This window comes from Rissa tridactyla, chromosome 1 (assembly GCF_028500815.1).
Source record: "Rissa tridactyla isolate bRisTri1 chromosome 1, bRisTri1.patW.cur.20221130, whole genome shotgun sequence".
Classification (NCBI taxonomy): domain Eukaryota; kingdom Metazoa; phylum Chordata; class Aves; order Charadriiformes; family Laridae; genus Rissa; species Rissa tridactyla.
In genome coordinates, this window is record NC_071466.1 from 92,757,631 (window position 1) to 92,783,554 (window position 25,924).

The window sequence follows — 25,924 nt, forward strand, 5'->3', positions numbered from 1 at the left end:
TGCATCATTTCACAAGGATAAGAAAGCAACGCCAAGGACAAAGACAGGCTACTGACTGTTCTTCAAACGTACTCGTGCCCTTCAGCAGCTGCAGGATGGACTGTCCTAACCTGGGACTGTGGCATCCCCCCAGAACATCATCCCTAAGGGATGTCTGACCTACACGATCCTCCTCTGCAGAAGCTTTAAAGGGTTAAAAAAAGGGGTTGATCCTTCTTAACTTCAGGTTGTTCCAAAACTAAAGATTTCTTTCTCTAAAACCTACGCAAAGGGGGAAGACTATGGAGAGGTTTTTTTCAAAGAAAGTTTTTTGGTTTAATGAAATATAGAATTTCAAGTCCATGAAAATTATCTGGAAAAAAGAAAGAAGGGCTATACTGGGTGTTGCCTTCCACAAGACTTAATGTCTTCTGATACTTCTAGCTGAAGGAACTGGTGAATAATTAATAAAAATACAAAAGGGAATAGGAATGAGCATGACAACTGTATCACACACAGTCTTACTGCAGACTAAAGTTTATACACGATTGATCATTAAGCTTGTTTTTCACACAGTCTGTAGACAGTGGCTATCGCTACCCCATGAGGAATTTCCCAGATGTATGATACAGGCAATACTCTACAAACAGCAGACTCAAAAGTCTGAAGTGCTGTAAAGCAAAAGATAAAATATCACCCTAAGGGAAACTAAATAAATGACTTGGTCATACTTGCAGCATAATCAGGTACCTTGCTACAAAGAAATCCACAATTATTGCTTCAACTACCAATATAGAGAAGTCCTTCCAGTAACTATGGTAATGAAACCCAGTTGAGAACCAGGGAGTAATTCAGATAAAAATGTCTTCATGTTTGATACAAAATAGTTAAAAACTCTTTCTGAAAGCCTATAGGAAAAAAAAATATGTAAAGGATACTGCATATTATTCAAGCAGAGATACATCTGAGTTTGTGAGTTCTGTAATTAAATACGGTAATATTGGTGGAACAGAGGAATGTCATTTTGAAGGATGCATGTGAGTTTGCGCAGAGCACCTGTGCCACTGAGTTTTCCTGCTGCACCTTTTCTGTCCAGCCAAACAGCCCTTAGTCCAGAGAACCGAGATGCATCGTAGCAGCCGCTTGCAGAGCTGTAAGAGTGATGCGGAGTGTGGACATCCAATAATACCATAATGACTGGGAACTAAACATACAGGAATGAAGATTTGTATTAACATAGGGAAAAAAAGCTGAAAATTAAAAAAGAAAGAAAGAATTCGAAACCTGCTGGAAAAACATCCTAGAGGAGAGAACACTCAGCTCTTATTCCTACCTCTGGAATAGTTTTAAGCTGTGCGGTGAAAAAGGATTGCTGCTGCAAGCCAGTCACGCAAGGCATTGCCCACAGCCTCTGTGTCCCAAGGAAAGGTGCTCTCTGACATTTTCAGCATAAAAGGGGAGATAAAAGCATAATCCTCACTAAATGAATGCTACTGAGCAAGTGCAGGCAGTACTGGGAAACCCAGCCTCCCTCCACCATAGCTCGGGCTGGGTGACTTTTACATCTGGCTGTCACAAACAAAGCAAGCCACTGCATTTACTGATCACTGGGAAAATATATTCTACTTCAGTAAGAGAAATACTCAAAGAAAACCCCCATATATTGCATTTAATATGAATGCACCGCTTTGAGGCATTCCAGAAGAAAAATAACAGAGGAAGTGTCCAACGTAACCTTGATTTATGCAACTGTAAAGAGCTGGGTAGTAAAGAGCTCAGGAGTTATTAATCACATCTATCACTGGCAGCATTAATCGCCCGGTGATGGAAATCCTAGTGGACCCCATTTGCTGAGTAGTCCTCTCAAAGGCAATTGAGAATTTGTGAATTTTTGTTATTTTTCATTTCCCTACAGAAAATCAGTGGTCTGAAGAAACGGACAAAGCTGGTAACTGAACCACCTACCCCTGTCCCTCACTGGAGTGCCAGTGTTTACTCACGATGCTTCACACTCAGAAGATCTAGTTCCCCTTCTTCAATGCCAAAATAAATACCGAAAGGAGCCACAGCATGTTTAGAAATGCATCACTTTCTCGCTATTGGCAACTACACAGAAGGAACTTATTTGAGGAGGCCATTCATCAGTCTTCGGGTTTGAAGGAACACCATAGCTGCACGGAAACAGGGCAGCTTTGAGACTCGGGGTATTAGTGCCTCTCCAGTGGCACACAGCCCACTGCGCTCCCAGTGCAAGGCAGGAAAGCAAAGGCAAGGCAAATGGCTCCGGCTGGAAATCTCATTTACTAAATTCTTCTTATAGTACAGCTAGGAGCTGGGAGGAAAACAAGAGAAGGCGAGAGAAGTCTCCCTTTTACAGAAGTACATTGGTGATCTTGATTCAACTAAAATACCAGGAAACAGTCACTTTTGTCACTAAAATAGCAGGAAAGTATTTTAATTCTTTGCAGAAAGTTCCAAGTCTCTACCACTGCAGAAGCTAATGCTTTCTATGTAATGCTAGCACAGTACATCCAACTCAGTATACCCTACGGTATAACCTGTGTAATGTACCGCTTTAGATGGACACCAAAAATCTGCCTTCGCTGTTTCTGAAATATATTCACACATAAAGAAATTTCAAAATATTTTGGGGACCATTTTATAATTGGGTTTTTCTCTTATATCGCAATATAGTAATAGTGCCTTCCATAGCAAGGCACTTTTTGTGTATTTTATGTCTTACTTTATGTCTATTACTTACTTTATGTCTATTGAATACATAAGAAATGGTTTTATCACAATATTTTATGTGACGTAAAACTGAGCATGAGTCCGAAGGCCTAATATTCAAATGAAACACTTTCAACAACTGAAAATATTCTCTAAAATGCTTACATTTTAGCAAATATAAATTATGTAACAGGCAAATTTTTTGCCATAAATTATTTAAGGAAGTCGTATTTGCAAGCCACAAAAGCACCAAGGTCTCAAAATGCTAGCAGATAAATAATGAATATCTAACAAGAGGTCCTTGAAACTAAAAAAAAACCCAGTCAGAACTGTGTCACAGCTAGGTTAGTTTATGAGTCGAATAATACATTTCAGAAGAATTCAAAACAGATCTTTTTAAACTGTCCAAAAGCAAAACCTCAGAATTAAAATTTCAAAGAGTCTTTTTCATTTGAGTAACAAGTCAAGATGGAAATATCTGGAGACCAGAAACTGCAGCTGAAAACCAAACAGAGGTCAGAATTCAATAAACAGCTCAAGAGAAATGAAGAAAAGTCAAAACACGAAGCAAAAAAGCGAAGGAAGGGTTGGGTTTTTTTGAAAAGCAGGAAACTGTGGAGAGCGGAAGAAAAAGAGAAATGACAATGAAGCGTTTTGAATACCGCAGTATTGCTCCTTGCTGGTACTTGACGCAGCTTCCCCAAGAGCTGCTGAGAAGTGACTGCGTGTGCTGACTCTAGCTGTAAAATAAGACAAGATACAGCAGCGAGAGCTAACTCGTCATTGTCAAAAATCATCAGAGGTGTCTGCCACAGAAGGGGCGTCAAGACAGGCAGGAAAGGATGACTTTTTATCTAGCACTGCTACCTGCCCAGCCGCTTGCCTTCCCAGGCGTAAGCACCACATCCAGCTCAGCACTGGCAAGGACACCCGAGGTATTTACAACAGAGATGAAACAATTCAGGTGCTTTAAGGCTGGGCTGAGGACCGGGCGGTCACGATGTGATTTGCATCACGTTCAGCTCATTTCCAAGCAACAGATTCACCGAGTCTTCCTGCTGCGGCGATAAACAACATTTACTCAGAGGGCATTTTTCGGATCAGCATGGGAAGAATTATGGGTTCACACAGGGAATTAGGTCCCAGGTTGTTGATTACCTTTGGCAACAGCCAAAAAAGGTTTGCACAAACTCAGTGGAGGAGAAAGACTAGAAAATAGAAATCTAAAGGGACAAGACTGTTTTTTAAAGGCAGATAAGTTATATGAATGGCTCCTGACTGACCCTGCCTGAATGGTTTATTTTCTGAAAAGGAATCAGTATTCCCTCCATAAAATCACAGTTATCTGGCCGTGACAAGCTATCAGGACAACAAGAACTTGTTTGGTTTTGAACATCTGCCTCATTTTAACTACAAGTTATTTATAGCGGTTTGCAGAGACAAAAGTCATGATTTTGTCATAATCAATGAAAATCACAGCAGTGTGACCTCCATGCTGTCCTACGGAAACAGACCTCTCTGTCCCTGCTGCATTGAGACCCGAAGCATCCACAAAAGGTGAAGTTGCTTGTGGTGGCATCCCATCCGTAACTGTGCCTCCAGTAGTACAAATGAGAAAACAACCTTGTAGTCTACGGCTTTCGTTTAATCTAGGCTTGCCAAACTTCAAACCAGGTATTTTTAAGGTGTAATTCCTCCCAGAGATCTTTTAACGTGCTATTCCTCATTAGTAGTTGTCATATTAAATAAGGCTTATACCGAAATTTAAGGTGTAAACCCCGAAAAGGAATTTTGTAGCCTATTTCGCTATCTCCAGGTTATACTAATGTTCATATACCACATTTCTAATCTAAAATGAGGCCGCTTTAAAAGCAACCCTCCTTTCTGGTGGGCAGCTTATTTTGTATACAGACAGAAAAGCATTTTGACTTTTTTTTCTCCTTCCTAGTGCTGTTTAAAAAACCAAGCTATATTACTATCTGTACAGTACTAGTTACACAGTATTTCTTAACTACAAAAGTCCTGTATGCAAAGTACAACGGCTTATTTCAAAATACTGATTTTCCTCCACTTTGGAAAAGTACTTGGGCTTTATGTACCATGTAGTAGGAAGCCTGGGCTTTGTTTCAAACAAAATCTCGCTGCTGTTCAGAGAGTAAAAGCTTTGTTTACTACAGCTTTCTGTCTGAAACACTTTCCTCATCCTTTACATCTATTGATCCTCTACGTTCTCCCAAATCCTCCTGAAAAAAAGTGTGTTCTTGACCCTTCCTCTTTATTTCTCACTCTCCAGTTTATTAGTATTTATACGTCTGTCAGACTTTGTGCCAGCATTTTTCACACAAGCAAAAACATCACCTCCAGGTGTCTTCTCTGCTACTAATTCCTCATAGAAAACAGTTAGATTTTAGCAATTCTATCTTCAGCTTAACCTGACCTGAAGATTGTGTAGTCTAAATGCAGAGAGGGCGCAACGCAACTGGAAACACAAGGGCATGAGAAAATAATGGCGGATTAAAAAAGTAACTCTTACAGCAAATTACACCTTTCATGAAAAAAGTGTGTGTGAAACAAACTTTTAGTTAAATTAGTTGCCCCTGCCCTTGGAGATGTATAGAGGTTAAGTCTTCAGAAAAATAAAACTTGGTATTTATGGAGAACAGGCTCTTTCCTCTTCCTGGTCAAAGCATATTACTTATACAGAAAAATGGACTTAATCTGCAGAGGAGTAGCTGATGCACGTCCAAACGGAAGCACAAGGCAGATCTAAATCTTCCTCCTGTTCCAGGTGACAGAATAGCTTATTTCAGGCTTCTCCATGCCAAAACTAACTCAAGCTGTTCTGCAAGTCCAGGCTCTGCTCTTTGTAAAGAAGTCCCAACCACAGTCTCATGGAGACGGTGGGATGATGGAACCACTGTAATTGTTTAGTGCCATCCAAAGAAGACTTATGCATGGAGAGATCTATGACACTGCCAACTCTTGCATTATTTTCTTGACATGTCCAAGATAATCAATTACTGCATTAAAACCTCAATGTAAACAAAAGCTCTTAAAGAAGCAAGAAAAAAGAGTATGAAAATGCCAACAGACTTTAGCACAAAAGCTGATGATAGCAGAAGGCAAATAAAAATGGGATTTTTTTGTAGATCTAAATGATTTCTATCTTACAGTCTAATTTTGGTAGTCCATGGTTGCGATTACAAATCTGCCATGGTCAGTCAAGATCTACCAGTTTTTACGCTGATGGCCAAAGACTCCAGAGTAGCATAGAAAGGACTGCAGTGTTGTGATGCTGCAAGAATCCAGCCGAGGGGTTTTTTTGTGATTAATGAAGATAACTTCGATTAAAGTTCCAACTAAAAGTGGTAAATTATATTTGATATTGAAAGGCTAAAGAAATGTCAACAAATAACACCCAACAAACAGAAAGAAAAGAGGACCCAAATTTTAATCACATGAAAGAACTCATCTGTCTGAAGAAAATGCAACTTTATAACTCATTTTATCGCTAAAAATGCTATCAAAGTGAATTCCATCTAACTGTACAGCACAATTATTTCACAGATTCTTTACTTCAAATGAACTGAGGTGATTTCAAAACCTCATGTACCCCAATGGCCAACCGTTTTGAGAAAAGCCTGTCATCTTTCCAAGAACCTCTGCCTGTCTTTTCCAGACAGGGGTGCAGAAATCCACACACCTTTCCCTCTCTTAACGACAAACTAAAGCAACGCTGGCGTGAAGCTCATTACTATCATGGAAATAAAGGAAATGGTACAACACAGGAAATATGAAACCCAGCCAACGGAGCTTGTCACAGGTGGTATTAGGTGACCGACCCATGGATGTCTTTGAAGCTTGCCATTTTGGAGGTTTTGTGAAAGAAACAGCGCTGTCTCATCACCGCGCTGGAAGTGGCATTGAGTTAATGAAGATAGGCTGTCAGCCTCATCACTTACAGAGAGAAAGCTTTCGCTTGCCCCTGCAGTGCGCACCTGAGGGCTGCGGCAGCCAGCGGCATAACCCACCTGTTCTCCTCCTCCAGGTCCGCCAGGATTCGCTCCAGTTCCCCTCTTTCCTCGCTCTCCAGAGAAATCAGGATCTGGGCAGGGCTTCGGGGCTGGCTCAGGGGGGACTCCTGGTTCAGGCTTTGGCAGTAGTGCTGGATTAACAAGTGTTCGTCATCACTGGAAAACAGAAGGGGATAAAACAGGCTGTTCCCTTCCTCATTTTTAACTTCGCAGTGAATACGAGGAGATGATTCACTCCCAGTCTCTCATTTCTTACAAAGAGATTTGCTGAACTCTCTGTAACGAATAGCAGAGCGATGTCCCTTAAGGCAAAATCTGCTGAACTGTTTCACTTAGTTGCTGATAATTTTCCTTCTCTGCAGAGTCCACCTCTCTTCCCCTCTGCCTTTCAGACACTTAAAGCTGAGTTTTGCCCCAGCCGACAACCTCAGCTTTCCTCGTTTGCCTAACTTCAATTAGGAATTTGCTTGAGAAAAAAGGCCATCTTCTGCTGCCTGATCTGTGCTGTGGAAGGGTCATTCAAGCAAAGGCAAGGCATTTATTTTTATACCTACAGACTCTCCTTATGTAATAAAGGTGTCCTCTATTTATCTAGTTTTCTCTATCTAATTGTAAATGAGGTGAAATAAAAAAATATTTACTTAATCTAACGAAATTACGCTATTTTTCACTGAGTGCTTTTTTTTGAAATTACAAGTGATGTACCCTGTCAGAATAGAAATATATTCTATTTTATACATATGATCTCTTTCTTTTTTTCTATGGCCCCCGAAGCTGCCTGGCATCTGAAACAGAAGCATCTCTAGAAGAGAAAAGCAAACCCAGTTCTGAAGACCTCGGCCACCTCTAGAATTAGACGCGTGTTTCAGGCGCTAAGGAGATGCACCGAGGCCCTGAGCTATGCAGCGAACACCAGCAGGAACCGTGAGAAACCATGGAAGGTTCCTCTTGACACCACAAGTCAAGGACAGAAAAAAATGACGCTGATGTTGAAAATCTTGTTTTTCTGGTAGTACTTACTTACAACAAAATAATTCAGTCTAGTTTTTTTCTGTTATGTTTGTAATCCAGAATTTAACAGGCATTTTTAATAGCTGTTATTGTTCAAAAATCTGAATTTTCCTTGTTTTCATTTTGTTCCTGAAAATGTTAATGATGCCGTTTTATAGACTACAGGACTGCTAAAGCAATGTAGAGCACATTAACATTAGCTCATAAAAGGGAAATATTAATTTTTCACAACAGACATCCTTTCTTTTTTCTAAACAAAATTTTAAAGGCTTGCCAGTTCCTAAATTTATACTTTTAATGAAACACTTCAACTGTGACTCCCTTCAAACAGGTCCTTTGCATTTATAAATATCTTCATGCATCTTAAGTGAATTAACAGTGAAAAAGCGACATAAGTATTGCAATATAAGGCCACTTTGCAAGACACACCCTTTCTCTGTGATTTTCAGCCTACACTTACTTCGTATACATAATTGCAATGACACTGCATATCAAAACGTTGTGTGGTATATATACACATTATCTCTTTATTTCCCTACTTCCCCGTCTCCATCCATTGCTCTAGCTGCAATTATAAGCCTGATAATCCAAAACCTGTAAGAATGTCAACAAATAATACTTAAGCATACCCTGAACGACAAGACTGAAAGAATTACAGTTGCAAATTCATGGTGAGCTTTGATCTTGCTGCAATTTGTACCTGGATCGTATTTCTTCCAAAATTCAGAATGTACAGATTTATTCTCATTTTAATGGTACAAACTGGATAGTCAGTGGTTAACTTACTAACTGTATCATATTAATCCAACTTTTATTTAAACAAAGAATGAACTGAACAGTAAGACCAAAGCATAACAAAAAAGACACTGCTTATGTATGATTCTGTGACTAAAGACACTGAAATATTACAGTGGAGACAACAGGAAATTCGGTATGTAATAGCATTACTGCTATCCATAACAATACAAAATTGACGTAAAATTTGGAAACAAAGTTTTCATTAGCTGCATTAAACTATATTGCCATTGTGTATGTATTAGTTTTGAGGTGTCATTTTAACTTTCTCCTTTTTGAACCGATACGTTAAAACAATGTACTTGGTTGTACAGGGGATTTTCTTTCCGAGTTGGTAGGTAACAATCCTCCCAAGTCAAACGAGAAACTATTTTGCAACAAAGAAACAGTTTTATTATCCAAGAACACCTCACAGGCTCACAACCAACCTTATAAAATACTAATGATTTGGAATCTCAATTTAAGTAAGTGAAGGAAAACTGGCCAGGGTACTGTGCTTTAAAGGAACTCTACAAATTTGATAGAAGGAATATTCTGTCTGGATTTTCTAAGAAATACACCCCTTAAACGATGCCAAGGATGAGATTATGCAGAATAGAAAAAAATGCTTTTAGAAAAGTTGGGATTTGAGTTTTTTCATATTGGGTTGATTCAGAATCCATACTGTGGCTGCTCCTACAGTTAATTAACTAAGCCTACATTTGCAAGCACAGCAATGACTTACGTGCTTCTGTCCTGTTTTCAGAAACATTACGCACAGGTAGTTTTCTAGTTCTACGTCCTTTCATTCAGAGAATGAACAAGATCAAGAAAATCACGACAAAGGAGAAATATATTATCGTGTCAGAAAACCACAAAAAGGTCTTGGTGTGACATTAGATTGAACTACTTTTTTAAAATTAAAACTTTTATTTATGACTTCACATTTAAAGCAGTACAATGGGTGCTTGTCACTGATCTGTCCAACTTAAAGTTCACTGCTTCTAATATTTCACAGTGAGGACGAGTCCCTCCTGGCTTGCAATGTATTTCAGGCATTTGTAGACCAAAGATTTCTGTTCAGCCCCACTAACCTTTTGAATGACACTTTGCCCACAACAACATTTTCTAGCTTACAGAAATTTAACTGTGATTAAGCTTGCTGTTCAGATAGAAGGGTTATCTTTTTAGCTTTGTCCTTAAAACACATCAGATGATGAGCGTTTTTCCCAAGTAACATGGGAACTATTTGCTGAATACATCAGTGACTTTTTAGACAAAATTAGTACTTTTCATTTTGAAGGTATCAATCATCTGTTGCATAAATTTGGTATTAAGCTGTAAGCCATAAATCTAGATGCTATGATAGAAATTGAAAGAACACAAGTTTATCATTAAATTGAACCAGATGTGGTACATGGCCACGCAAATTCAGCGCTACAGAATTTCATTGCAAGTTATTAACCTTCACAAAAAAGCACATGTCAAAAATATTAAAACAGCTTACTTACATGCTCTCATTAGGTGAAATACTGTCATTTAGGTAAGAACCATTGGTGTTCTCCATTTCTGCTAGCCTATGGAAAAATAAACAAGACTCATTAAAATCAATTATGTTTTCCAGAAACTTTATTTGCTCTAACATTCCTGAAAGAATTAAAGAGCGTGATGTTTTTGATGAATTTGAAATTCAAATTAATTTACACTCACTGTTGATTACCAGAAAGTTTTGCAATAAGCTACTGCAAAGGATTGTTTATTTGTTACAATGACCTGGCTAAAGTTCTTAGTTCACTTCTAAGTTTTCAATCCTTTCTCTGAGGTTATATTCCACTCCTCATGACTAATTAATTCCACAATCAAAGAAAGGCCTTAAGAAGCCAGGGGATTACCAAAATTGCTTTGTACCTGGCAATGTCATCATCAGAACTGTAACACTCAGTCATTTCTCAATGGTTTTCAACACTCAGCCCCTCCTAAATGTCCTGCATAATTCAGAAATATCTCTCCCGATCAAGTGATTTTGAGGGGGAGAAAGAGGAGGTTGGAATAACTATTTTTCATTCCCTCAAGCCTTGCAAATTTGCTTGCCTGGTGGAAAAACATTTTCATATTTGTGCAATTAATCCACTTTTTGAATCTTAAGAGCAGTACGAAAGCAGACAAGTGAACTAAAGGAGCAATATATCACTATTTTAATCCTCCAAATCAAGGACAAATCCTGTTTGTAGCATTCCACAAGGTGAATTACTTAACATTGAAATGGCACTTGAGATTCATGTAGAGTTTGGAGGTGTCTGCTCTTTTGATTTGTACGATTACGCCAGGGTCTGTATTAAAAACAAAACTCTATGTAGAATCATAGAATAGTTTGGGTTGGAAGAGACCTTTAAAGGTCATCTAATCCAATCTCCCTGCAATGAGCAGGGACAGCTTCAACTAGACCAGGTTGCTCAGAGCCCCATCCAATCTAACCTCGAATATTTCCAGGGATGGGACACCTACCACCTTTCTGGGAAACCTGTGCCAGTGTTTCACCACCCTCATCGTAAAAGATTTCTTCCTCATATCTAGTCTAAATCTACCCTCTTTTAGTTTAAAAACATTACCCCTTCTTCTATTGCTAAAGGCCCTATTAAATACTCAGCAACCTGAGTGCACAGCTTAACGAAGACCCCACAGGACCTAAAGGCCACTCCTGACCACACAGACGCTCTGGCATGCAAGTTAGTTAGTTGACAGCCTGGTTAGCAGCAACCACGGGCAATGCTCTGCATCCCAGAACCTGGAAAGCAAAACCCCAAACCCTACAGTTTTTTTAAGAAGCGCTCAGGTAGCAACTAGCCTTTGGGATTTTTATTTTTTTTTAAATGACTGTTCAGAGAAAGATCTGCCTAATGTCCAGCTGGTGTCATACCTGCTAGCATAATGTTCAATGCGTGAATGAGTATCATCATGTGAAAGCTGAGGGGACGAGGCAGGCCTATAAGGCAGAAAACACTGATTAATCACAAACAATACCCCTTTAAAAGTAAAAAGACACTTAGCTATGCCTGTACCCTCACATCTCCACGCCTTATGCTTATGCTACGTTTGAAAAACAGCAAGTTATAACTCCAGGCGCTGTGTGCGTCTCCTCAAGCCGTCGGCCCCATGTTTTGTGGTACCACACTGGGGATTTTGACCATTTGGCAATCCGTCTGTTGCAACAACTCTTCTGCACACCAATCCCCAAAGAATCCTTTTCCAAAGGATTTACGGATGAGCTTTCGCCCTGGTTTTCCCTTCATGCCTGCCTCCTTCATTGGTAATTCTATTTCACACACAGCCCTGCGCCGGCTGCGAAAGCCCTGCTGGGAACCTCTCCTCTGCCTCCCGCCCTGCTCCAGTGCCTGCTTCCAGCACATCCCACTTAAAAGAGCCTTTAAGGACTACTCCACGAGTCACTAGAAATAAATACAAGAAACATAAAATGTCTGAAACGAGTCTTTAATAACACACTGCAGACACTGATGCTTTTGCCTAGCATCTTTCCAGAGTTATAATCTGAACCGTGGATCAGTGTGTTATACAGGAGGACACTGACAACTATTTTGGGTTCTCTGCCTGACAAATCAGATGGTATGAGGTCCTCTTCACTTTTTTTGTTGACAAAAACAATTCATGGGACTCCTCTCATGAATGAGAGCATTGTTTCTTACAGCCTCAACTCTGGAAAACATCACCATTGAATTATGTTCCCTGTGCAGTTCAGAGAGCACCTTTTGCTGCTGTGTGGGATTTTGCCAATCTGCAGGTATCAGGAGGTGCTGGAATAACAAAATCTGATGCAGCTTCCCAAACTGTACATCAATCTCGTATTTTAGCTAAATTTCAACTTTTCTTTATTCCATCTCTGCCGACTTTCCTTCTGGAAATCCTGACTGAGGAAGGACTTTCTCCCATTTAAAATTGTTGGATACTGTGGTTCAGGCTGGGTCTGCCCAACCGGGATCATACTGCATTGCAAGAGCAGGTGAATTTTATATTTACCGGTTATAAACCAAAACTGTAATAATCTTGTGGCTCATAATGCTCCCATGTTAGGAGTTTGATAATCCTGCAGTAAATCTACTACATCATTGGTCAATTCCAGTTTTCTAATCAGCCTGCAAATGGCTCTAGAAAATTAGGATCCTTCTGAATTCAGAGAGCTTTATGCTGGATACGCAAAATGCATGGTCATTAATGTCTCTTCTCACAGAACAGCAAAGTTTTTCTCTTTAAGACATCACAGGCCAAGTATCACAAATCTCATTTTTTCTGAAATGAGCTTTGGCCTCCGACTGTACTTTTACCCATCACATGTTCAAACATTACCACAGCACACCAGAGGATAAGTACTCAGTTTACAGAATTCCTCGGTACAGCAGCGATTCATGTGGATGGGCAATTGCTTCTCTGCAACTTGATAACCTACTTTGTGTAAGAACATCTACACTGAAGGGAAGGGACAGGGAAAAGGATGTAACTTATCTCAAGCAGAGGACTACAGAGCAAGGTAACAATGGTTTTCTGATAAACTGATGCTATTTCTATTTTTTTATTTGGCATACAGTAGATGTTAAGCTGGTCTAAGCTGCTACTATCAATGAAAAAAGAGATCTTAGTTTCAACGCACGTACAAATGTTGTTGCTAATACTGTGTGCAAACTAGGAAATCTGTGTTAAAAGTAGCTTTAGTTCTGAGCTGGATCATTCTCCTAGTCCCTCTTACCCTGGCACTGCACATGTATTTGTAGCACTAAAAAGGAAAGGACAGCCCCTGGTTGGGACCAACTGGGCAATGAAGAGAAGTGATGCCCCTTTTGGCAGTAGTGCAAGGCAAAAGATGAGCCTGACTCCATGATCACATACTTACTGCCTTGAAACTAAGCTTCACCTTCAGAAGGCGAACGAGGTATATTTAATATATATTTTTTTTTTGAAGACAACACAGTGCTGTGTAACTTGGAGATGCTTCTGTCATTCTGTCAACTGCAGGCAGGGATGAGGCTACATCTCCAGGTTTGTCTCCACTTCAGAACATGCTACAATGGAGATCTACCTCAAACAGTTTTATGAAAGCCCAGTCCCACGTTGAATTCAGCTGCTCAGAGGTACACTTTTGCCAGTATCTGAGCCAGCTAGAGAACGACTTGTGCTGCACTGCAGGCTGTTGTGTAGACATACTCTTATGTATGACCATCCGTGCTAGAGCTCTCTGTCCTTCCTTTCTGAGCCCATGTACTCAGTCCACCTAACCGGTTAGAACACTCAGCAAGAAGACTGAGAGACATAGCCAATACTTAGTCAAGATAACCATCCCATTTACAAGGGCTCCACAGCTGCAGTGCTCAAGCTGGGGTCTGCAGGAACAGTCTGGGGAATTCCAGTCAAGTCAAGTGACGATCGAATGGCAGATACCAGCTCCTGCAATTCCCTGCACCCCCAGAGACTCAGCTGGCAGGATGAGAGCACTTTTCTTGTTGTTCAGCATTTCAGTTGATGCTTCTTGAAAGTGTAGAATTGTATTTGTGCCACTGATAGCCCACAGTCCAAGCAATAAGACATAAATTATCCCCAAAAGTGTGAGATGCCCCTTTAATGCCTCGCAAGCAGAGTATCTGTGCAAAATACTTGACAATATGCAGGAAGAACCACTAACTTCTAACAAAAAATATGTATGCATGTATTTATAAACAGTTCCAGATATTATACCACATGTTGACATCAGGATAGCACCAGCATTGCTGAATGCTGCTGAGTTAGGCTCTTCTGGAGTACTTTGAAGATTACCAGCAAACTGGCATGAAAGTACCAGAAAAAGGCAAGATCTTAAAAAAACATGGAAAAGTTTTATGCTAACAAGAAAAAGAGGTTTGACTGCCAAAGTTTGGATTAGCCCTGTAAATAAGAAACAGCTCTAAACCTGGCTAGCTCAGTAACTTGTGTTGTAGCCCTGGTGGTCTAGCACTAAGGAAAGGAACAAAGTTAGTAGAACAAAATGAAGAGCAAGTCTTTCCAGCCACTATTAATTTCTTAATTTTCTGCTTTCTTGTCAGTCTAGACAAAAGGATTGTGCTCAGGAAGATACCTGAGTTGGGCTGATAAAAGGTGCAACCTCTCCATACAAATCCTGCTTCTCAGTATTTCTCAAGCTTTCTTAGGTACTACATGCAAGTTAAGCTCCCTGTAGTAGATGACACTAAACCTTTGGTGTGAAGCTATCGGTGTAAGCATACCATGATGTTATTGCTGTAAATGCATTAGACTTAAGCACGTTATGGCAGCTTAATTTCATGTTATGTCAGACAAAGCAATGGCATTCTGTATTATCCAAGCTTTCTTTAAATGTTACTTTCAGCTTTTCAATTGTTCTAAAGGGTAAGAAATCCAGATCCACGGTTGAGTATATAGCATGCTGCAATCATCCCCAGATGCATTTAGAAACGAAAATGCGTCCTAAAGTTCAAAGCCCCTCTACTTCAGTCTGGCTCCAGCCTTTCAACATTTTCTGTGGGTGAATCCCCAACCATATGAGGTTTGCAGTACTATATGCATTTCTTGGTTGCTTAAAGTAAATTTCCTAGAGGAAGAGCACTTCATTTGACTTCCCAGTTCGTTGTGCTTCAAATGAAATATATAAATCAATATTCAAATGTAGACATTTCACTATTGTTTATTCTACCAAAAATTCAATGAAGGTGCAAGCCGTATACATTTCACCATATAGAAATATATAAAATTCTATTTATTAGTTCTCAATAGTTATCAATATGTGAATTAAAAATAATCCTTATTTAACATTATTGTAAAATCATCCATGTAACACTAGTAGTAGCAAATGCCACAGCGATAAGTATATATATATATATCTTTAGTTTATGCCGAGGGTATCACTACAATAGTAAGACAATTCATGTGCAGGAATGGTGCAAGAATGAAATTCCAATTCATAGCTGAAAAACCCTATTTTTTTAAATTATGAAAAAAGTACAGTAAACATTTCCCCATTTCAACCTGCCTTCATAAATTTTAAAGTGAGCTTTGGGCTAATTGGGGCACGTGAGTGTGTGGGTGTGCACAGTTGTGTGTAAAACCAATTTCCAGCTCTATCTACAAAACAACACCATTCCTGAAAGTGAATTAAATCCATCAAGTTCAATTCATATCTTTCAAAAAGCATTTAGTATACATTCAGAGGGATCGACACTTATTCAGCAACACAGGCTTTTAAACGACAAATTCTCATAAGCATTAGTAGGACTGCACCAAAATCCCTGTTAAGTCGATGAAAATACATACTCCAGAAAGAGTATACAGTGCATAATCCACGATTGCTGGGAATTCCTGGATTTATCCCATTTGGGATCAAAACCTTCCTTCAGAGAGCGTACCAAAGAAAATAATCATAAAGAAAGAAGGAAATGAACTTATGTAAAACTAAATAAAGAAACAAACAAAAAAAAGTGAGGGAACGCAGCAGCAGTAGCAGCAGCAGCACACTTCAGCAAAAGTACTCACGCAGAATCTACTGGCCAGAAGTTGATCAGAGTAACAGGACTGCAAGACAAAAAATGAGGAGGTGAAGAGAGAGGCAGAAGAAACTTAGCAGCAAAATAATTACAGAAAGGTTAAAAAAAAAAAAAAATCACAACAACTGAAAAACAGAAATCCAACAGACCAACAAGATGACTGTGAAGAGCTACCAACCAAAAAGTGAGAAAAAAACTGAAATCTAAAATTAAAAAAGAGAAAGAGAGAGAGCGAGAACAAGCTGCGTGCAATTGCCATTAAATAAGTGATTAAACTTGTAAAAAAACCCAAAGGGAACTGGGTTACTCATTGATTTCTCCATGTGCATCATTACTGCTATTTTTTTTTTTCTTCCATAAAGATTTCAAAGTCATTTAATACGACTAAATTTATAGGGTGAGAAAAGAAGAAATCAGCTGGGAAGCTTGCTAACACAGTAGCTTAATTAAAAAAATAAAAACACAGAAAGATATCCATTTGGAAGAAAATAAAAATTTAATTAAGAGATCACTAGTCTCCAAACTGCCATATCAAACTTTGAGGTTTGTAAGGCTGTCAGTAGGACAGTAAGTATTTTTCTTTTCCTAAGTGAAGTTGAAGTTCCTGTATAAGGACAGGTGGAAACATAAAAGCAATGGCAATTGGAACCCCAGCTTGTGTCTTCCTGCCAGCCGAGGTTAACAAAAATGAAAAAAAATAATAATAAAGAGGCTTTATGCATTTAGGAAGTGAAGGGAGTTGGCACCAACCGGGGAGCTCAAAGAGCTGACCAAATTAATTGCTACTTAAGACACTTTAGAGTTACTCACGTTTCCATGTTGTCTCCCTCCAAGACAGTTTGCACAGGCAGGTAGCCCATTCGTGGGTGCTTTGCAAAATATCTTTTTGTTCGAAATTTGTTTTTTAGTACCTTGGCAAAGTCACGGACGTCTTCTCCTGAAGTTGTCTGAAAGCCACAAATCACAATGAAATCATCTTTCATGAGGTTATTAGAGTTTCTCGGCTGCCTCTTCCTTTGCTGGGTCACCTGGAAGAGCTGTGGCCACACCAAGCACAGCTGCCAATGGCTTGACCTCCGGAACCATGAATTTTATGTATTTATCACCGTTACCTTACAATGTACTTACTACACAGCGAAACTGCTAGTGGGGATAAAGGAAGAAAAAGAGAAGCTCCAAAAACCCCTGACAGGCTCGTGCCTTATCCCAGGGGGATCTCAAGAGGACGCGAAATAATTAGACAATAATTTGTCATTTCCTCATCTGGCTTGGGGGGACTCTGTCTGCTTTTTGTTCAGCACTAAAGTTGCTGTAACGGAGGATGCACAGCCAGTCCGTGTGTTCAGCTAGCTGCTTCACTGGATGGATCCTGACTCTTACCACACGCTCGTCATCTACATCTCACGGACTTGTCAGTCCACGGAAGTCAGACCTGTACTCTCAGTATGTTTTCTTTTCAGGTTCCTTTTTCAGTCTCCTCTGCCATTAATGTTTTGATCAAAGAGAAACAAGAAGCAGGTGAGAGCTGCTGAAAGCACTTAGATCAGTTATTTCTTCCCGCGCCTGTTTAATCTGAAGCCAGCAGGCATTTAAGATCAATACCCTGAGGAGAGTACAATTTGCACAGAGTTTTCTGCTCCCTTGCCTGTGGTCATCTTTCCTGGCTGCTGTAGAGACCAGCAGAGGAGGGCAAAGTGGAATTAGTTTCCTGAAAACCAGAATGAGCCCGGAAGAGTTCAAAGGAAGTCTGCTGGGAAGATGCAAAACTTCTTGCGAGCCTGATAAAGAGTCAGGCAATTTTCTGAAGAATTTTAATGGAAGACTTCAGTTACTTTAGTCAGGCTGCACTCCCTTCTCCGCACCTCACAGAGACACTCGACCCTGAAATACTGCTCTTCTACAGTAAATTAAGTTCTTCCTGACCCACATAATGATATTGCTTCTTCAGTGTATCTAATTTGAAGGAAAGAAATGAGGGAAAAGTTAATCTTCCCGACACTTTTTAATGAGTTCCATGCCTTCTATTTAGAGAGGAAGGAGGTGCCGGGACCTATCAGTCAGGCCAACCTTCACAGAGCTGCTGAAACACAGATGTATGTATTTTTAACGATTGCCTGGGTAGAAAAATTAAGGATGCCCTGAAAAATAACGTGCAGAAAGACTGAAATATATTAACAGAACGGACGAGTGTTATCCCTGTACTGTTGACGCCTACAAGCTTCACGTAAAGCTAGAAAGAATTTGGCTGTCTTTCCGGTCAGCCTGCCGGGTAGGAAAATTTGGCATGAGCAATGACTGGCAGAGAAGTGACATGGCAGAACCTACAAGCCAGTACATCAGCATCTGTACTTTCAAGAAACTGAGATAAATGCTTAATAATATTAAGTATCACTTCCTCAATACATCAGAAGTAAAGACAGTTTGGGGAACGGAGGGATTAAGCATGGCCAGACCACCCAGAGGACTCTGGAAAGGGGATTTACTGAGGTGGCCTCACACGCCCCAGCAGGAGGGAATTCCCTTTGCCGACTGCCATCTGCAATGCCTGCCAGGAGAGCTCTGAAGCAGGTCAGCATCAGGAGATGACGCACAGAGCATATGAACTGGGAACAGAGAAAAAGTTTTCATATTTAGTCTCGGTATAAACGGATTAAGCACAGCTTTCTGTTCAGTTTGTTCACCTGTGTCATTCATAACCATTTATTCCTGCTTTGTCTATTTTCAATGTCGTGAGCACTTCCCATTGCTTTTGACTGTAATTTGGATTAAGTGTTTTCAGGCATGATTAACAATAAAACATTCTTCGCTTTGACCTTCCTGGGACTGTTCCTCCCCCTTGCTCCCCTGAACCTTCTGCATGAGAACCAAAGAGTAAAATGGTGCGTTTGCACAGGAACATCCTGATCTAGTTGGTAGCACAAGAATCCCATGAAGAAAATATGTCTTCCGGTGACAACCAGAAGCACCAGGCACCTCTCATATGATTCAATTTCCATTTCAAAAATGCTCAAGGAGCACGAGAAAGGCAAAGAAAATGTGATTATTATGTGGACAAGCTGATAGATTGAGGCTATTTTCAGACATACTTTCTGATTTATTCCACAGATGTTTTATTCCACATGATTTTCAGACCAAAATCATCCAAAACACAATTCTCAGCAGAACTGGTTTACGAGGAAGAAACAGCGGAGTTTCAACATCCCAGCTCTCTTAAATCAAAGCAATACACAGGCAACCGGGCAGAGCATGTTCCAAAACTATTCCAAAACCAAAACTCTTTCATGACATAAGGAGGACTTTACCATCATCTGACTTTTCGTGGTTTGGTTTAAGAAAGTGCTTTGCCAAACCCCCACCCCAGACCTCAGCCCTGACTGTAAGCACTAGCTGTAGAAAGGTACCTCGGTTTTGACAGGCTTCCTTCGAACAAGGTGTATTTTATGCTGGTGTGTCACTGTTCATTAAACCCAAACAGAAAAATGAACCTACATTTAAATCCCAGTCTAGCAGTTGTCTTCTGTGCTTTATTTGAAACCTCTTTAAAAGTTACCCTCTCTTTGAACAATAAATCGAGCTGTGTTGCTTTCAGGAATAATTGTTGCGATTTTCCTGTCCAAATAAAAATTAGGGAACAGCCTTGCCCTTATTCTGCCTCAAACTTTTGCAGGAGAGGAAAAGTTATCACATCCCTCAGATATTTAGCATGAGTTCTCAAATCTCCCCTAAGCAGAATTAAAGGCTGCAGTGCTCCAAAATGTCCTGGAAGTAAGAGGGAGGGTGAATAAAAATACCCAAACACTTCACTGTGCACATCCAGCTATTGCAAAGATGTATCAAAGAAGGCACCACATGTCTTCTGTCTGCCAAAATGCATTTTAAGGTGAGAGATTTGTCTGGAGGAAGAGTCAAAAATGCCTTGGCAGCTGCAAACCCCTTTTCATTCATTTAGAAAACAATTACACACTAGACGTGATATCTTCAGTGGATGTCTTGTTCAGTGACACAGTATTTGGGTTTATTTTTTCAATATCAGCAACACAAAAAAGATCAGGGCTCGCTGTGCGTCACATTCACTTTTTTTTTTTTTTTTTTTTTTTTTTTTTACCCTGAGTTAATCCTTTTCTAATTCAACTGGCTGCTGGTGCAGCCAGGCACAGCACATTAGCATGGGCTGCTGGAGTTCAGGATTCACAAAAAAATGTACTGGCCCTGAATGGCTCTTTATTCTCATCCAGCAGGCTGGACACGGTTGCAAGTTTTCTCTTCACCGCCGTGTTCGCCTGTTAGTAATCTGTATTTTTAGGGAGAACAGAAACCTGCTGGACCCCGTGTTGCAAGGAGTTGCTGCAGGTGGTGGGGGTGTCTCACAATCCTTTTTCGTTTCTCTCTCCTCAAAACACGTCTTAGGAACAGATTCAGAAAATAGTAGCAAGACGTTGGTTTGTGCATTCTGTGCACCATTCACGGATCGGCCGTGTCACTCATTAGCGAGGCAAAGAGTGGCAAACTGCAAAACGAAACCATGGCCGACTCAGCAAGGAGGTATTGAGCTGCAGCTGGAAGGAATGCTCTAACGCGGCCGGTCGATTGCTCGCTTGCTCTGCCTAGGACTCGGATCCTGAGAGTGAGCTCTAGGAATGCCTGCGATGGAGAAGTCTGTTCAGACCTGCCCAGGCAGCGCCAGCTTCCCTCCGGCTTGTGCAGGAGTTCAGGCAAATGGCCCTTTCCAGCAACCGCAGCCCCTGGGGGACGAGGCTGAAAAGCAGCAGGCAATGAATACTGACAAAAAGCTCGCCAGTCCACGGTAGTTGCCCTTGCAGATGCTCAGGTTAAATACTGCCATTTAAACGCCACGGCAAAAGTTGATAGAGAATGCAAATAAATACCCGTAAGTTAAAACTAACAAAAATACTGGGTTTGCTTTACTATAATGTTTTAGGGAAAGAAATTTTTCTCTCTCCTTCCTAAGTTTCTAAGAAAATCTGAGTCTTCATTTTGGCCATGGCTTTTTGTTTGGATAAAGTTGTAAAGACCATGCATATAATCTTATGAGGTTAGCCCATGTATAATTTTGATGCTTTATTTTAACTGCTTATGTTTGACCAGCAGATGAAAGTACAAGACTAGGGGACCATCCTCACACCAGAAAATCACAACCAGAGAACGTACTGCTCCAACACCACAGCAAACAATAGCAAAGGTGGCTGAAAGCTCAGTCCTGCTGCATCATGGAAGGACAATTTGAGAGCTCCTCTAATTTAAGCCCCTCTGCGCTGGCCATGAGTGGCCAAAAAGAAAAAGGAGCACAGTGAAAGAGTAATAAGGAATTTCCTTTGCCAGCTGTCTGGTTTGAAAGGAACGTTTACGCAAAACCAATCCTTTTGAGAGCTGCGAAACAAGACCCTCACCACACCATCAATGCAGCACATCTACACTGCGCTGCACAGAACACTCCAGCCTCCAGTCTTCAGATATGAAATCTAACTTGCTACTCTTGAGAACTTCCCTAGTATTTTACACCATCAAGAAATCATATAACACAAAGTACCACTAAATAGTAAAGAACTTAAAAATGCAATCATAGTGTTGTGGGGAAAACAAGTGAAGGGACAACTTGCTGAGAAAAGGAAGAAAAATCTCACAATGATATGGAGAAAACATTGTGACCTAAGATGCGAAATGAGTATTCACACAAATCACAGGCTCCCTGCAGGATCCATAAAGTGAACTAGAGCACTGAACATGGAACAAGTCATTAGCAAGCAATAATACATTATGACACAGCATTGAACAAACAATGAACTTCAATTTACTTCAAACCATTGGAGTATCCTTTACTAACAATCAGAAATTGCTGGCATGTATAGTATATAAAAGGTGATTTAATTATAGGGGAGGAAAGAAAAGCCACCCAAACGCTCCATTACCTTGCACACAGGAAATGAAGTTTTTCCTTTCTACATAAGAAGGGACAGTAAGGGTCAGTAAAACAGCTACTTACTGGTGTGCAGTATTCCACCATGGGATAGTGCATTTTATGACCTTTTGCAACACGGCCAGAGAAGAAGCAACTTTGGCAGATGTCATAGTTAAAGTGCTTTAAACTCCTGTACCTAAAAGAGGAGAAAAAAACCAAACACAGCTTCAGGGCTTTGTATGTGAATGCTTCATATCAGCCTGTCAAGTTTTTTGTGGGAGTAAGTTCTCTCCCTTGAGAGAGAGGGAGTGTGTACATTACACGCATACGGTGTGTAATGCTGGGCAATGCTCCTCTGCCAGCGCAGGACAGGTATTGCTGTCTCGGATCTTTATCAAAGATTTACATCTTCAAAAAAATTTTTAATATTGGGTAACAGTGAAGATTTCTACACAATCACTCTCTCTTAACATACAAAAGACACCACCACACTTTCTGTTTCTATAATGCTAATTTCAGTTTCTTTGCTCTTCATCATGATTCCTAACAGAATGTCCCAAGGCAGTAAACTTCAAGTAAGTAACGCCCTCCTCAACAAGTCGGTCCAGCAAACTCCTAAGTGCCGCATACAAAGCAGGGATTTGTTTGCGTCCTTCCTAGCACCTCTATCAAAACAATTTTCCTGTATGGCATTCCGTCCATGTAAAACTCCGAATGCACTTTCGGGCCATTATTTAATCTCATCAGCTCTATGAGGCAGCTAACTGTTGTATCTGCTATGCTCAAGTGCTTGAAAGAGCCGGAGGCATAAGGGTTGTCCTGTTCCAAATACGTGAAGCAGTTCAGTCACAATGACCTCAAAAGAGCATTGTTTTATCCGTACTGAGGCGCACAGTATTAGCTTTCTAAAAGCCTTCCAATACAGTATCTTTTTGTCAAGTGTGTACACAGGGTTTCAATGACTTGCAAAGCCAGAGAAAAAATCTGTGACAAACAGATTCTACTATCATGATAATAGATTTGTTATATAAATTTAAGAGACAGATGAGATCAGTCAAGTAAAATTAGACGCAAACACAGAGCTCCAGTGTCCACTTCCCGAGTTCTCGATGTTCACTACAGACTATCCATTCACTTGCCACTCTTTGATTTTCCAAGCGCTGCATTTTTCAATTCCACCTACTTGTCTTTGGCTGTTTATACAAAACTGTGTAACTCACTCTGTAGTTCATAAACGGTATCTGGGAACAGAAAAATTAGACTTTGTGGATGAGCTGAACTACTCGCATCCCATCCCTAGCTCTTCCTCAGTAACATCCAGTTAAGATATTCAAGGGGAATAAAAGCAGAAGAATTTAGATGATTAGAGGACCAGCCTCACTGAAGAAAAACTCAGATTCAAACCAAAGCAAAACCTTCACTATTTTCCTCCGTTTCCCACTGCCTGTGAAGCGCACAGCAGAAAGCACTGCCACTACAAGCACAAAAGCAACATTCACACTCTCCCAGGTTAGGGCAGAATGATGGCTTTGCTATGTGGTACTGCTTGCTGCTGCTATCTATCTATCTGGGTTTTAGAAACAAAATTACAGAAAGCTCTTTGTAAACAACACGATACCATAGAAGGAGAAATGCCAATGGTAAAAGACGACCGTGCATAAAAAGAACAGAAACCATACAAAGCAGCTATTGCGAAGCAAAGTGATAAAACAAGTCTAGGCATAATTGAAAGTGAGTATTTACTTAGCCGTTAAGTGGATTCTCAACAGGCATACCAACACACAGCCGTTTTACAACACAGTGACTTATTCATTGCCATAGTAACCGTGGTGTCGATCCAGATGTTTAAATAGACCAGCAACATTTCCCCCACTCCAGGTTAATGTTCCACCAACAACATTTTTTCTCTGAGAAACGCGCATGCAGCTTTACACATCTGCGCATTTTCAAGGCGCTTCCTTGCTTTATACCACGACAGAAAGCAATTCATTAGGATCCAATTCAGAAAATGTAACTGCATGTATAGGACAGATTGAATGTAAAGCAAATCGCATTAGTTGTGCAATCTACCCATACTTTGGTTGAGGCATGGAAGGCAAGAGCGGGACAGAGAGGAAGGGCCATATTTGAAGTGAGAGCTGATTTTTGTTCTCTTCAACTCTCGCACCACTGTACCCACTCTAGGTGTCCCTCTCCTTTGTGCCCTGTCACAATTATTTTTTCCCTCAACAACACGCATAAAGTCAAGCACGTGATTCGCCTGGAAACAAACAGAGCTCTTGCTCTACCGAGCAGTAGTACACGTGGAAAGGGGGCGAGCTTGTACCTGAATCCAATAATTGGACACTCCTTGCAGATGTTACACTTGGCTTGGTGTTTGGCGGTCTCAGCAGCAGCCACCCTGTGCAGGACGGGCAGCCACACCATGGACTGTGGTTCCAGCCTCATCCAGTCCAGGAAGAGGGCTGCTTCGATCTCCGGTTTGTTGTTGGCCTGTGACACAGGGGGAAGAAAGACAGGGGCTGAGCACAAGTCATCTGCCTGCCACCAGTTCAAGCCGTTCGTTTCCTGCCCACACTGTATCTTTTCCCTGAATGTACCCCAGTTTTTCCCCCAGTCCAGCCGTTCATACTCCCCCCAAAAAAACCCAAACCAAAAAAACAACCAACCAACCAACCAAAAAAAAACCCTCCAGGATCCCGCCTTCAAGACAGGAACTGAACACTATTATTATTATTAACGTTTCAAATCTCTCTTTCTCTCATTCCCTATTACAACAGACAGAGCTACCATGTATTCTGTCACAGAGAAAATCATCCCTTACAGGATCACCTTTGATGCTTGATCTCATGTTTCCTGTCTCTCTTATCTGAGCCTGCCTAGCACTGCTTCTCACCTATTTTAAAACCAGTTTGTGTTATCCAAAGCCCTAAAAATTGCACGCCTTTTGATTAAAATTCCTTACTCCTTAATGTCCTTCGTTATCATACCAACCTTTCTTCTAAACGCACACATAAGGAAATCATTCAAATCCCTCCTCAAGCCTGTTGTCGAACATGTAACCTCTCTGCCGCCTTAAATGCCTCAAAATCCCTATTCCCACCGTATCATCTCTAAATTTCCTGTAATTGCCTGCAAACACAATACGGCTTTGTCCCACAGAATACAATCGATTTAGCCTCATATTCCACTACCTCCCACTTCCACCTCTTTGCCAGCAGCAAAAGAGCCTACGAACACTTCCCAGCAGTCCCATTCCTCTGCTGCCTTCCCATCACATCCTAACCACTGTGATTATTTCAGGTATCTCTTCTACGGTAACTATGAGGCAGCTCAGTCACACGGCTGAATCCCATTGCGGCAGGCACTGTGCACACACCAAAAAATGATATATCACCCACACCTGGCAGCACCTACAGTATGGGAAACAAAACAGCAAAGAGATACAAGAAACACAAGGCAACGGGGGACAACAGCAATCTATCTACATGGGTAGAGGTCACACCGTACCGGCAGGTAAAGAACAGTGCAGAATAAAGGTAAAGAGCACCAAAAGGGATTTTAAGGAAAACAGTGAAGGGACGGAGTTAACGTTTATGGGGAGGGTCCCTCCAGCGTGCAGGGCGGTGCAGAGCCAGCACAAAACTGGTCATCTGAGAACGTGGGAGCTGGTTTCAGTGCTGCAGGTGAGGTGATGGAGCAGTGGAAACAGCGAAGGGCTCTGGCGGGGAGGAGGAGGATGGGTCTGCACAGGGAACAGCCCAAGCGATGAAGAGGGATGCCGTCATGCTCCATTTCTCTAAACCATCACTACATGCTAGTTCAAATTCCTTGAGACATTTCCTTCCATGATACCCAACAGAATCAGCATATTTATGGGCTGAATATATTAGAATCATCTGTTTTCCTTTTTCTCTGGGGTT

At 40.8% G+C, this 25,924-nt stretch overlaps 1 protein-coding gene across 15 annotated transcripts in view; it reads right to left on the minus strand.

Moving 5' to 3' along the window:
* The window catches only part of DMD (dystrophin), a 1,301,546-nt gene that overhangs the window by 23,294 nt on the left and 1,252,328 nt on the right, over positions 1-25,924 (minus strand). For 9 of the 15 annotated variants that reach the window (XM_054189211.1, XM_054189212.1, XM_054189202.1 and 6 more), the window contains 7 exons: positions 24,328-24,494; positions 22,086-22,197; positions 16,895-17,031; positions 16,074-16,112; positions 11,446-11,511; positions 10,040-10,105; positions 6,741-6,899 (listed from right to left, as the gene is read on the minus strand). In XM_054189211.1, the coding sequence (XP_054045186.1) occupies positions 6,741-6,899; positions 10,040-10,105; positions 11,446-11,511; positions 16,074-16,112; positions 16,895-17,031; positions 22,086-22,197; positions 24,328-24,494 (746 nt within the window). The remainder of the gene's footprint in view (positions 1-6,740; positions 6,900-10,039; positions 10,106-11,445; positions 11,512-16,073; positions 16,113-16,894; positions 17,032-22,085; positions 22,198-24,327; positions 24,495-25,924) is intronic. The other 6 variants (XM_054189203.1, XM_054189216.1, XM_054189218.1 and 3 more) reach the window with 3 other exon arrangements.